This window comes from Zingiber officinale, chromosome 6A (genome assembly GCF_018446385.1).
Source record: "Zingiber officinale cultivar Zhangliang chromosome 6A, Zo_v1.1, whole genome shotgun sequence".
In the NCBI taxonomy this organism is placed as follows: Eukaryota; Viridiplantae; Streptophyta; class Magnoliopsida; order Zingiberales; family Zingiberaceae; genus Zingiber; species Zingiber officinale.
The window spans coordinates 124,033,864-124,048,931 of record NC_055997.1 but is presented as its reverse complement, the minus strand read 5'-3'; the positions used below and the strand labels follow the sequence as shown (position 1 = coordinate 124,048,931).

General features: G+C 40.6%; 1 protein-coding gene across 1 annotated transcript; it reads left to right on the top strand.

Moving 5' to 3' along the window:
- Positions 1–12,867: 12,867 nt before the first annotated feature.
- LOC121995268 lies at positions 12,868–13,593 on the top strand. Its single transcript, XM_042549050.1, has one exon. It carries the CDS (start codon positions 12,868–12,870, stop codon positions 13,591–13,593), a length of 726 nt encoding a protein of 241 aa, XP_042404984.1.
- Positions 13,594–15,068: the final 1,475 nt, after the last annotated feature.

Sequence of the window (15,068 nt, the reverse complement as noted above, 5' to 3'; positions counted from 1 at the left end):
GACCAAGACTCAAGCTTGGTCAACTCAGTCAACCTTGACCTAAGGGATATTGCACCAACAATCTCCCCCTTTTTGATGTTTGACAATACCTTTAAGTTTGGACCATTCTGAGTTAAGCTAATCCCATAACCTTAACTCCATTCATGCCAAAGTATGAATGTTGGTTCCCTTCATTCTCCCCCTATGACTTCCCCCATAGGTAATGAAGGCCTAACTTAACCACACATTCTCCCCCTATTGGCACACATCAACCCATCTTTGAGCACACATCAACCCATGCCTCAATTTTGGGTACACTTCAACAAATGCCCCATTGTTGAAAACTCTCCCCCTGAAGAGTTGCTCATCGTTGTTCACAACTTCACTCATTGTGATCAACACAATAATGAAAGTCCCATACCCTTCATTATCTCCTCAACCCTACATTCTTCCTCAATGTAGGCAAATGCCCATCCTTGAGCATTATCCACTTAACGCCACTTGATCAATGAGAATATCCACTCCCCATAAAAGTTCAAACGCTCACCCTTGAGCATGTTCTTAACGGAAGGTTAACCACCTTCCAAGGTTCATGAAAAATAATTTTCATGTCTTTAAAGAGTCCCTCCCCCTAAAGACATGGTGGTAACTTCTGTCATTGCACCAACAATGACTTGGAATCCCTAAAACTTTAGGAAACCCAATTTTAGAAGTTTTGAGGTTCAAATATTCAAAATTTGAAACAAACCTCAACCTAAACTTCAATTTAGTCTTCCTTAACCAATCCATCCTTGTTTTCAACATGAAAACACCCTCTAAAGGTATACAAACGTGTCTTGAGGGGTTAGGAATGGTTATATTGACTAAAATAGGTTTAGAGTGCTGAAATCAGACCTTCCCAGCCAAAATCAGCATCCTGGATCGATTGGAGTTGGGTTTCAATCGATTCAACCTATCTGAATCGATCCACTGATCGATTCAGGATGTGTGGATCGATCGGCTGATCGATCCAGCGAGCTTCTACTCGCGAGAATTGCCTTCTGAATCGATCCACGGATCGATTCAGGAACTCCAATCGATCCACTGATCGATTGGAGCTCTGATAGTTGCTGAATTTCAAATTCAGCCAACTTCAGAAACCCCTAGAAAATTCTACAAAAATCTAAAAATCATGAAATTTCGTGTAGACATTATTTAGGGCATACTTTATCATGGAAAAATAGTTTTCTATGAAAATACATCATATTTCTCAAAGATTAACACAAGCTTGAAAACTTGCTAAAACTTTAGCGTTTTCTTCAAGTTTGTGTCTAACTATTCAATGGTGATTACTATCAAAAGATAGCCTTCACCAAGGTTTTCCAAAAGTATTTTAAAATAATTTTCAAAACCAATATCCCATCACATTCCTCGGGCTTAATGCACATGACTTGTACATTAGCTTTTCCAATGATGGGAAAACGCATAACTATGTGTTTTGATGAACCTAAAACTCAGAAGAATGCACTAAATCAACATCTTGAGTTTTGTTCATCTTCCTAACATCTCACTTGTATCTAATGTGCACTTAAACACATACAAGTCACCTTATAGTTCTTGTGAGATGTGAGATTTTGGTTTTACCCTATTCTAGGGATCATGCATATCTATCTAGGCATTTTAAAGATATTAAGCATCCACCTAGGATGTCACTTGTTAATAAGTGATGTTAAATGCCATTTGTCCTTTATTTCAAGGAATTTAAACTTAATGCATGATTATGTTATGACATACATCAACATGAAATAATTTCCAAAAGAAAATGTCCTATAACTACTTGATGTATGAATGTCATGACATGGTATTTTTGGTTTTTTTTCATAATAAAACATAAATGCAAAAATAGACATGATGTCATGACATATGATGGGCAAATAATCATGGCAAGGTTTAGCATAAATAAAATATACCTAGATTACCTATCTAAGTATCCTTAACCACTTAGCTAACCCAAAATATATCACTTGTTTTAACTTAAAATGTTAAATCTAGATTACCCTAAATGCTTCAAAGAAATGCCAAAACCTAAATTGACATTTCTATTTCTCTTGATTTGTTTATGCCACTTAAGATTAAGCATATTTCTCAAGTGTTGGCATATTTCATTTTTCCACAAGAGTAGCACATAAATCAAGGCCCGGATTGTCTTAAATTTCTAAGAGAATACCAAAATCCCAACTTGGTATTTCTCTAGGTTTTCCCAATTTATGCCATTTTAAGATAAAGTCAATTTTTCCACCATTAGGCACATTTTACTCTTTCAAGGAGTAAATAATAATTCCATTTCATTTTCAAAGGTTAACAAAAACCTTGAAAATGCTCCTTGAGTGTCAATTTCCTCAAAGTTGGGTTAACTACCCTTCTAATCGGAGTTGACACTCTCTAACCCATCTATGGGGTTGAGAAGATGCTCCTAGGAACCCAACACCTATTGGTGCTCCTTGGATGCTCTAGGTACTCACTAGGGATAACTTCCCTAGATACCTTCCTAGTGACCTTGTTGGGCTTCTTAGAAGCCTTGGTCACATTTTCTAGGTCAACTCTAGGGATAGCCTCCCTTGTGACCTTGTTAGTGACTTTCTTAGACTTCTTGGAAGTCTTAGTCACTTTGGTTGCAAAGATACTTCTAGGGATATCTTCCCTTGTATCCTTGACTTGACCTCTAGACTTAGGGTTTGTTCCATAACTATATGGAACTCTATGATAACTAGGCACATCCTTTTTAGCTTTGGGTTTGTATCCCAAACCTCTATGGTCATTGGATGGCTTTTGTACCCCTAAACCTAGGTTATGCTCATTTTGCCCTAATAGGATATTTTCCATCCTTTTTAGGGTCTTTTCCATTTTATCAAGCCTTGACCTCAAGACTTGATTTTCTATCATTAAATCCTTAGATTTTGAATTTTTATTACATCCATGAGCATTTTTGTTTCTAGGCTTGTAGCTAAAATCCTTAGAGTTCTTGCCTAAACTTTTACCTACATTCCTAGCCTTAGGTGTAGTAGTTTTAGCATGAAAAGCTATATGTTTTTCCTTAATGCTATCATGCTTCCTATTTTCATGGTAAATAGCATTAAAATGATATAAATTAGAACTATCATGCTTTTTACCATAATTTAAAGGAGTAGGCTCAATGAAAGTTACCTTTCTTTTTTACCTTGGAGGCTCCCCCTTGACATGAGCTTCCTCCATGAGCCTTGACCATTTTCTTCCCCTTGGGGCATTGACTTCGGTAATGCCCTTTTTGTTGACACAAGAAGCACACAATGTGCTCCTTGCTCTTCTTTGTCCCGGGGGTGGTCTCCTTTGGCTTCTCCTTACCCTTTTGTGTCACTTGACCTTTCTTCTCGGCCAAGTTGGGACACTTGCTCTTGTAGTGCCCACTTTCCCTACACTCAAAACATATTATATGATTTTTATTTTTAATTGAAACATTTATACCTTCTTGTGTAGGAATGGCACTTGTTCCTCCATTTGATATTTCTTGAATTTTGGAGGTGGCACCATCTTCTTCTTCTTCACTTGACCCGGATGCGGAGGCCTCTTCTTGCTCCGGGTTCATTGATCTACACTCCCCCTCAATCCTAGAGGTGGAGGCTTCATCATCTTGTATATGGAACAAGGAGTATGCTCCCTCCTTGTTCTCTTCATTGCACTCCCTTGAAGATGAAGCTTCTTCTTCGGAGGTTGAGCATCTCTCAACCTCGGAGTCCTCCTCTTGGTTTTGCTCTAAAGAGTCACCCTCTCTGGATTCTTCTTGCTCTTGTACAGTGGAGGGGATCTCTTCATGAAGCTTGGCCAATTTACTCCATAATTCCTTTGCATCTTTAAATTCTCCAATTTTGCAAAGGATGGTGCTTGGCAATAAATTGATCAAAAGCTTGGTCACTTTGTCATTGGCCTCGCACCTTTGGACTTGCTCTTGGCTCCATTTGCTCCTCTTGAGAACTTTGCCCTTTGAGTTTGTTGGAGTCTTGAAGCCTTCCATAAGAACAAACCATTGCTCTATCTCCATCATCAAGAAATTTTCAATTCTTGATCTCCAAGAATCGAAGCTTGTGGATGTGTATGGTGGAGCCACCCTTGTATCAAATCCAAGTTCATCTTGGAATTGCATCTTGAAGTTGAGCTTCTTGAATTCTTTGACTTTGATGAATTTGCTCCAACTTCTTCACCCTCTAGCTTTGCTTGTTATGTTTGCCCCTTCCGGCGGTGATTCCGGTGAAGAGCAACCTTGCTCTGATACCACTTGTTGGGACCGAAAAGTAGCTAGAGGGGGGGGGGGGGTGAATAGCTCATCGCGTGCTTCGTGGTTGACGTTGCTTGTTTCTTTGAAGATGCGCAGCGGAAAATACAGAAACAAAAGCATGCAACGCTAACAAGGTTGGTTTACTTGGTATCCACCTCACAAGAGGTGACTAGTCCAAGGATCCACACCTACACACACACCCTCCACTAATAAAACTCTCCTTTATGGTAACTACCAAGGGCGGAGAAGCCCTACAAGACTCAATACAAGAAGAAAGGGAAAGGTAATGAAATACAAGCTTACAAGCTTACAATGAGAGCAAAAACCCTAACCCTAGTTTCTTCTTCTTGCTTTGATCCGCCTCTTGACTTGGAAGAACCTCCAAGAGCCTTCAAGAACTGGTGATCTCGAGCTTGAGAAAAGCTGTGGAGAAGCTGGTGAAGATCTGATATGAAAACCGTGAAGAGATGCCGCAGCCATCGCACGCCTGCAGCTCAAATACGACGCAACGGTCGGATCCCGATCGATTCGAAAACTCCCAATCGATCGGGGAGGCTTTGGATTGATCCACGGATCGATCCAGAGCGCCTCTGTGCTCTGGGAAAATGCCTGGATCGATCCACGGATCGATCCAGCGCTTATCGCGCGAACCAGCAGCGTCCCAATCGATCGGCTGATCGATTGGGACCTCTGGATCGATCCACTGATCGATCCAGAGGCTCTCTGTTCACTGGGAAAGACCTGGATCGATCCACTGATCGATCCAGAGGCTTTCTGTTCGCTGGGAAAAGCCTGGATCGATCCACTGATCGATCCAGCTCCTGGATCGATCCACTGATCGATCCAGATCTTGGTTTTTTGCCCAAAACCAAGTCCCAAGCCTCTCAAACCAACATCCGATCAACCTTGACCTGTTGGTACATCATGCCTAGCATCTGGTCACTCCCTTGACCTGCCAGGACTCCCCACCAAGTGTCCGGTGAATCCCTTTGACCCACTTGGACTTTTCTCTTCGTGCCAAGTATCCAGTCAATCCTTTGACCTACTTGGACTTCTCTCTTTGTGCCAAGTATCCAGTCAATCCGTTGACCTACTTGGACTTCCAAACACTAGATGTCCGATCATCCTTGATCCATCTGGATTTTCCCTGTGCCTGGCTTCACTCACCAGGACTTCCAATCTTCCTAGCTTCACTCACCATGTCTTTCACCTAGCTTCACTCACTAGGATTTTCACCTGGCTTCACTCACCAGGATTTCCTTCTGCCTGGCTTCACTCACCAGGACTTTTTTCTGCCTGGCTTCACTCACCAGGACTTTCACCTAGCTTCACTCACTAGGATTTCTCTTCTGCCTGGCTTCACTCACCAGGTCTTTCTTCTGCCTGGCTTCACTCACCAGGACTTACACCTAGCTTCACTCACTAGGACTTTCACCTGGCTTCACTCACCAGGACTTCCAATCTGCCTAGCTTCCCAGTTAGGACTTCCCAGTCAAGTATCCAGTCATCCTTGACCTACTTGACTCTTCTTCATCCACACTGATCAGTCCCTGATCAGAATCTCCTCACATGAACAACCGCACCTGCATTTGCCCATTGTGTCTACATATATTGTCAAACATCGAAACTGTGACCAAGACTCAAGCTTGGTCAACTCAGTCAACCTTGACCTAAGGGATATTGCACCAACAACATGGACATCCTCTACCACCCAGGAAAAGCAAATAGGGTAGCAGATGCACTTAGCAGAAAGTCCAGTGCTGCCCTATTATCTCTAGCAGCCATGTCACCACCCTACAGAAAGAGATCACAGATTTCGGTCTCGAACTCATAGTCGGACAGCTCTCTACTATGGCATTAGAGTCTACCTTGCTTGGTGACATCCAGACAGCTCAGGAGCAGGATCCTGAAATTCAGAGAATCAAGCAAGGTTTAGCAGAATCAGAAAGTGGAGAGTTCAGAATATCATATAGCGGGGTACTATATTTCGGCAACAGGCTATGTGTTCCAGATCAGGAGGAACTACAGAAGAAAATCCTAGACGAGGCTCACAAGACTCCTTACGCGATGCATCCTGGCTCCACCAAAATGTACCAGGACTTGAAGAAACGTTTTTGGTGGCCTGGGATGAAGAGAGACATCGCTCGATATGTCAGCACCTGCCTAACCTGTCAGAGGGTTAAGGCAGAACATCAAAGACCAGGAGGAGTTTTACAGCCCATTCAGATTCCAGAATGGAAGTGGGAAGACATTTCCATGGACTTTATAGTGGGACTACCCAGAACCACAAATGGTTTTGATACCATCTGGGTAATAGTCGACAGGTTGACTAAATCAGCTCACTTCTTAGCTATCAGGATATCCTACTCCATGGAGCAGCTAGCACAGTTGTATCTCAAGGAGATCGTCAGACTGCATGGAGTCCCAAGAACCATCATTTCAGACAGAGACAGTAGATTCACATCACACTTCTGGGAGTGTGTACAGTCAGCTTTGTGCACGAAGTTAAAGTTTAGCACAGCTTTCCATTCGCAGACAGATGGACAGACGGAGCGAGTAAATCAGGTACTCGAATATATGCTCCGAGCATGTGCCCTAGATTTCAAAGGAAGTTGGTGCAAATATCTGAGTCTAGCAGAATTTGCATACAACAACAGCTATCAGGCCACTATCGGTATGACACCTTACGAGGCTCTCTATGGGCGGAGGTGTAGATCTCCAATCTACTGGTATGAGAGTGGTGAACAGAAAGAACTAGAACTTCAGACAGATCTAGTAGCAGATACCACAGCAGCTATACAGCAGATCCGCCAGATGATAGAGACAGTTTAGAGCCGCCAGAAAAGCTATGCTGATACACGGCGCAGACCTTTAGAGTTTTCAGTTGGGGATTCAGTGTTCCTCAGAGTAGCTCCCATGAAGGGAGTAATGCGTTTTGGGAAGAAGGGCAAGTTAAGTCCCAGATATGTGGGACCATACCTGATCAGCAGAAGAGTTGGCAAGGTAGCATATGAGCTAGAGCTACCTCAGGAAATGTCAGCTGTTCACAATGTATTTCATGTCTCTATGCTGAAGAAGCATATCCCAGATGCCACCCAGGTGATTGAGCCCCAGTCGGTACAGGTCCGCGAAGACCTCAGCTATGACAGTCGGCCTATTCAGATAATAGACCGAGCAGTTAAGAAATTACGGAACAAGGAAGTACCATTAGTCAAAGTCATGTGGCACAGTCACACAGCAGAAGAGGCAACTTGGGAGACCGAAGCTGGTGTGAGACAGAAGTACCCAGAGTTATTCTAAATTCGAGGACAAACTTTTTATGAGGTATGGGGGATTGTAACGCCCGAAAATTCTCAAAATTATTTTAGAAATATTCTATGATTTTTCTGGAAGTTTAGAATATTTTTATGAAATTTTTAGAGTAGCGGAGGTAGCAAAAATAAATAGAAAATGAAAATAGCTTACGCGGGAATCGAACCCGAGACCTATGGGTCTTATGACTTATGGTGAACCTTAGTAACTAGGTGAACCCAGCAGTGCCGTGCTGAAAGGAAGGGGAAACAATTATATTTAAGTTTTAGTTAGGCAAATTAATTCCTTAATAGAAATAGGAATTAATAAGTGGGGAGATAGAATTTTTAATTGGCAACTCCTCCTCCTCACCCTAACCTCACGCCGCACATCTCCCCTTTTCTTCCTCTCTCGGCGCCAACCACAAGGAAGGCCAGGGTTCCGCCCAAGGGCACTCTCCGGCGACGACTTCAACACGAGGACGCTCCCCTCCGCGAGAGGAACGCATAGACGCGAGAAGATCGTCGAAAGGATCGTCTCCTCCGGAAATCTAGCGATTAGAATCGTAAGAAAATATGAACAGGAGGTAAGAAACCCCTCACCTGCAGTATAAGTAACTTTTCGTACGATAGAATGCTTTTAAACTAGCTATATGTAGATTTTTCGACGCATTGGGTGTATTTAACCCTCCTTGCAGATTTAGGGATCTAGTTGAGCACCTCTAGATGGGCCAGACACGTTTTCTCCTTTCAGTTGGAGATTCTAGACGTTGTCGGGTGCCTAGAGGTGGTCTCCCTAATAGAGGGGAGAGTTGGGGCACACTAAGTGTTCAACAAGATGCTTAGCTCAGTAAAATGCTATAGTAGGCATTTTTAATAGCTCAGTAAATGCAATAGAAGCATTTAAAACAGCTTAGTTAGTCTTGCTACAACATATATGGGACTACGGTCCAATGGGTGGGCACCCACAGTCGCCTCTAGGTTCAGATAACCTAGTAAAAGCAAGATAAATTAATTAGCTATGATTCAGTATTTTACTTTCAGTAGGGGCACTGTACAGGACTAGATGTCCTTGGGCTGGGCTCCCATAGTCGGTCCCTAGGTTTAGATAACCTAGTAAACCTTACTAAATTCGGGATTTGCAACACCGGGTCTAGTTAAGGATGCGCGCATAGCATGTACAGTTGCCGGACCCATTAGCAGTATGATTATGTATTTTAATCTATTATTATTAGCTTATCAAAACTCACAAAGATCAGTTATGTTAGTTGAGTTTGAATTCAGTTACAGTCTAGCTTAGTTCATGTTCAGCTCAGTTCTTATTTATTAATACACATGATAGTTTATGGTTAGCTTTGTATGCCATGCTTTGGTGTTCATGTTCAGTGATTTCAATATGCCATGTTTTAACAAGTTTAACATATGTTTGATAGCATGTTTTTTTTAAAAAAAAAGCATAAATGCATCGCATGCATGTTTTAGTGAGTTAGATGGTTTCTTACTAAGCGAAAGCTTATAGATACTTTCTTTTCCTTATACTGCAGATAAAGGTAAAGGAAAGATGGACTAGCGGAGGCTGGAGGGCAATGCTACGAAGATGTGTGTGGGCAGGAACTTGGAATAGAGATCTTAGGGAACTTTAGCATGCTTGGTTTAAACATTAGAACTTTTTAGTGTTTTAGCATTTTGCACTTTAATATGTTAATTGCTATGAATTAGTTAACCATGCACTCTATTATGCTTAGAACACTATTTTTTTTTTATGATGTTAGAATGTTAGTTATTATTGTTAGGATGTTCTTAGTCATTTTTGGAGTCATTATGTGTGATTTGGCACGAGACAGTGCTGAAATCAGATCTTTGGCACGAAATCAGAAACTCGAATCGATCAGCTGATCGATTCGAGGGTTTCCAATCGATCGATTGATCGACTGGGCAACTCGTCTCGCGAATAGTAGGCGTCGGGATCGATCAGCCGATCGATCCAGAATATTGCCCCGAGCACAGTAGCGTGTTGGATCGATCACTAGATCGATCCGACATTCCAATCGATCAATGGATCGATTGGGAGGTCTGATATCAACGGGAAAATGTTTAAGTTCAGTTCCTTGACCATGGGGAAGGTAAAACATGTTATGAATAGTTAGTTTACACCCCTTAGCATGTATAGAACAAAGAAATGTTAGTACTTTAGCAAAATTTCAGTTAGTACAGCTTCCGCACCTAGATTTAATGGTGGTCAGGGAATAGTTTAGCACAGCATAATGTGACGATCGACCTTACAGCTTAGTTAGTAGAAGGCGGGTCGTTACAGAGACTTGTGATACAACATGTTTTGGGTGACCCCGAAAGTACTGTGTAATCAAAATGATATGGTAATAAAAGCCAAGGTGATGTGACAGTCAAAGTCAAGGAGCAGTTAGGGTGTATTCCTTATGGGCATGGTTCCAGCATACAACTGGTCACCCCAGAGTCAATCGGACTCCCGGGACTTATCTCTCTACTCTTCAAGGGCAAGCCTCCTAACATACAACCGATCAGCCTAAAGCCGGTCGGACTTCCAAGACTTACCTCTCTACTCTTCAAGGATAAGTCTCCCAGGATATAGCCAGTTGGCTCAGAGCCGATCGAACTTCTAGGACTTAGCTCCCCACTCTTTCAAAGCAAGTCTCCTAGTATACAGTCGGTCGACCCCAGAGTTGGTTAGACTCTTGGGACTTAGCTCCCTATTCTTCAAGGGCAAGTCTTCCAGTATATAGTCGGTCGGTCCCAAAGTCGGTCAGACTCCCTGGACTTAGCTCCCCACTTTTTAAGGGCAAGTCTCTCAACATACAATCGGTCAACCCCAGAGCCGATCAGACTCCCAGGACTTAGCTCCCTAATCTTCGAGAGTAAGTCTCCTAGTACACATCGGTCGGTTCTAAAGCCAGTCGGACTCTCGGGACTTAGCTCCCCACTCTTTAAGGGCAAGTCTCCCGGCATACAGTCGGTCGGCCCAAACCGGTTGGACCTATAGGGCTCAACTCCTTACTTCCCATGAACAAGTCTCCCAACATAGAGTTGGTTTACCCTAGAGCCAGTCGAATTTCCTCCAGGAGACAACAGTGTCAAAGAATCATAACAACCGTGAGAGAATAACAGTTACTCGTCAAGGAATATTCCGCTACCCTGACATCACACAATGGAACCTTCCTCTGAGAGTGACTGTACATCTTTCTTTACTCGACATATTTTGACATCAGATATTTTCTGACACCTCATTATTATAAAGGTTACAAGGATCAGTATAAAAAGAGGTTCTCTCTGTTGGCCTGATACACTATACTATACATGCACACACATATTAGTACTGCTGTTCTACTGTTTATTTCTTCTCTATTTTTTCACGGTTCTAACTTGAGCGTCAAATTACTTACGTTAAGGATCTCTTTCTGATTCTAGTTCTAATATTTTCATTTCCTCTCTTTGTGGTGTGCAAAAAAGAATAGCTTAGTGTCATCCCCGGCAAGAGTCTTTTTTATGGTCAATAGAAAAATCACCTACTTAACGCATTATTTTTTCAATTTCAGGTAGGATCATGAGTGATATACGGTCATATATATAAGCCATATGAGCTTAATTTTATTTTGGCGAATACATGAGGAAACAATTTACATAAAAAGAATATCCTATGGCTCCATTTTAATAATAATAATAATAATAATAATAATAATAATAATAAAAGAACGATATTTAACGATTCTATTAAAAAAAAAAGAAAATCCTCTCAATTTTTGCCCTTTTCTTCTGGTCAGAGTAATGCATGCTAGGGGTACGGGACAGTTGCTTAATTATCGGGACGACGTTTGTTTGTTAAGTGAAGGAGGTAACGTTACCTCCATCGAAATTATATAAGCGTGAGAGAGAGATCGATGTCCAAGCCGTGTTTGTAAAATCACAATCATGAATCCTAACAACGTATAATCCTATGATTTAGAAGCACAAATTAATTTAAGATGGTGTAAAATTAATTTTTACAGTAGAATCGTAATAGGATCGATGTGCGAACAAAATCAAAATAGAATTAGTAGGGTCGGAACAGAATTGGAACAGGATCGCTGAAAATTTTGAGAGGTGATAACTTTTGACTCAGATTGAATAACGTGATCTATAATATATCAAATCAAAGTTCGCTCAGATAGCTTTAATAAATTTCAAAATTTATTCTTAACTATCCTATTTCAAACCCAAAAAATATTATTTAAATCATTTTAGGAGGCCCATAAAATTTTATCTTTTTTTATTATTTTTTTTTCATTTTAAATTATTTAAATATATGTTTAATTATTTTTGAGTTAGTTTTTTATTAATAATATTCTATCATTTCTTTTCCCTAAAATAATAAATTTTTGGATGTCTATTATCTAATATTATGTAACATCAACTATATTTTAAAAGATTATTTTTGACGTTTATATTTGAATCAAAGGATTCGATAGCTTCTATTATGTACATTAGATGCTTTGTTGGCCTTTAAATTGGATTATCTTATAAACCAAGGAAATATTTTTGAAGTTGAAGATGTTATTATTATTGCGTTAATAGAAATTTTATATTCTTTCATTTTATGATATAAAAAATATAAATATTATTACTGTGCGAGAATAGTAGTTAAATTACTAGTTAATTGAAATATGTACGTGTAGTAATTTAACATGAGGTGTTGAATGTAAATAATTGTATATGTATGTAAAATTAATTAAGTATATTTTTAATTATTAATTATGTATAATAAGATTTTAAGGATTTTTGATAGGATCTTATCATTTTAAGATCCAATTCCAACCGATCCAACCTTTACCGTAAATCAATTCTACGTAAAATTATGATTCTACCAACTATGATCCAGCGTCACTCATTAGTCGCAAGTAAGAGCATATCTAAGAGGTGCTTCAGCGCTAAGAAACCACCGTTATAATTCCTAGATCTTTGTGTTGAAAATAATTAGTGATATATATTTAATTAGTCCACGTGTAAAAGGAACGAGAAATTTGATAGGTAAAAAAGTTGTATTTGATTGGTGGCTAAGTGGAGGCAAAACTTAAATTTTGAACGAGTACAATACTTAAATGTGAACATCTGTATATTTTGAAAGTCCACGACCTTTCCCAAAGGTTGCTTCATTCATATGCCTGTTCATGAAAGGGTGTATATTTGGGTTGTTTGGTTCATTATATATACATCTTTAAATCTCAACTTCAGCGGGGGCACAATAAGAAGTTCTATCGTCGATTTATTTCCAACACTCAGCCATTTGGATTTTGGATCATCATGGCTCGGCTACTCCGTGATCGCCATCACCACCACGACCTGCTGCTATTGGCCGACGAAATAGAGCCTTTCTGGTGTTACAGGTGCTGCGAGATGGGTCTCGGCGCTCGATACGCCTGCGTCGAGCGGTGCGGCCATGTTCTCCACAAGGACTGCGCAAACCCCGGGGAAATCCTCACGCATCCTTTCTTCCCCGACTGCACCTTCCACTTCCTCGAGGCGAGTAAACCCAACCGCCGGTGCGACGCCTGCGGCGGGGACGTTAACGGCTACGTCTACCACTGCTTCAAGCAAGGCTGGGACTTGCACCCCTGCTGCGCCAACCTCAAGCATCGCAAGCTCGTCGAAGCAGAGGAAGGAGACGGAAGCATGCTGTTGACTCTCCACCGCAGGGAGCGGTCTGAGTGCTTCGTCTGTGGCAAGAAGACGCTGAACAGGAAGGCCAGCAGCTGGACGTACGTGTCGGAGTGCGGGAAGTACCACTTCCATGTGGCCTGCATGAAGAAAGAGGCGATTGAGGCTGTGGAGGAGGGCAGAGGGCAGGAGATTGAGAAGCTGGCGAATAAATTTTCGGTTGCTGGTAAAAGAAGCAGAAAGGCAAGTAAATTTGAAAACATGGCGAAGATCGTGAAGACTGCCATCGGATTCGTGATGGCCGCCGTCTTCGGAGATCCGAGCACACTTCTCATCTCCGTTATGACCACCCTCTTCAGTAATAATGGATAGTCCTGTTTCTTGCGTCTCGCAGCATGCAGCGAAGGAAACCGGCTTGGTTCATATATTATTCCCCCTGTTTGTTTCAATTATTGCATCTCACTGAGGAGATCATAAATGTGTTTTTTGTTGAAACTATGAATGAAAATAAAGAGGTGGATGGAGTGAATTCTGTTGTGCGTGTATATATATATATATAGTGGGAAGTCTCTCTTTTACTCGTGGATGTGCAGAAGATGCAAATCCAATTGTACTGAATCATGTTACGAGCATGACTTATACGATTCAAATTTTGGACTGGTTGGGTTAATATTTATTTGAGATCATGTAATCCATAATCGCACTTTTATTCGGCTATTTACTATATCCAAAGGTTGAGCTTCTTTATATCAAGGAGGCCATGAGTAGAGTGAAAGAATAGTTCATCCACTTTGTTTCCCTTCATTCTCTTTCTCTCTGTTGTGTACTCGCTCAATAGAATCAGGGTAAGTCCCCACGGGCGGGATCAACTGGTTATGACATGGATTCTTACAGCATGAGTCAAGAGGTCGAGGGTCTGCGGCAGCAAATGCGATAACATCAATATCTGTCCGTGCTAAACACCTGAGACCGCCATGTCATAGCTGGGCCCGTATTCACCGTGATTTACTCCCTCTCATACTTGTGGAGCCGGGTTGAGGGGGCCGCTGGGTTGGCGGTTTCCAACCTTTGCAGCATCAATAGAATCAGGGTAAGCCTTAGACTTTGAAGAGTCCAGTGTAAAAAAGGACCCTGTATTAACTTAAAAAATAATAAAATCAATGCTAGCTATAAAATAATTTTATTAGCGGAATACATAACTATTACAAACTATGAAGAATTGATCTTTTTACATTTTTATCTATAAAGTCATCCAACAATTTTTTATAATTAAATTTTTCTAAAAACTCACTCAATCGAAATCATATCGAAATCATAGCTAATGCATTTAATCTTGTTTGGGTTATGGTTGATCTCAAATAAGATTTCAATAGAAATATCTTGTCATGTACTCTTTTTTCTTTGAGTTTTTTTTCAAGATTCTTACAACTAACTTTCAAGTCTTCATCAATCAATGAACCCAACTTTTTAGCTATGAAAAGGCATCTAAAAAGATCTTCATATTCCTCATATTGCTTAAACCTTTTTTTTTCAATGACCCAATTATTTGATCTACTATATATCAACAATAATGAACTCTAAAACTTCCTCGGTCGATTCTTGAGATATTTTGGAAGACTCACATGTAACCTCATCAAAATGTATTTTTTTTATATATTTGTCTCTTTTTAGGAAAAATATGATCAACCTTCATTGTTGAAGCAAGTTTTTTTTGTTATATTAATGACTTGTCCAAATCCAGATTCTTTGTACTCTTTAAAAGAATCAATTAGCTCCTTAACCTTAGTCATAGCAATATCAATAAGTATGTTTTCAAATTGTAATCCTTTGCTAATAATGTTAACTTT

What these genes read in the sequence shown, in the direction of transcription:
- LOC121995268 (XM_042549050.1), top strand. Translation starts at nt 12,868, where the DNA reads ATGGCTCGGCTACTCCGTGATCGCCATCACCACCACGACCTGCTGCTA.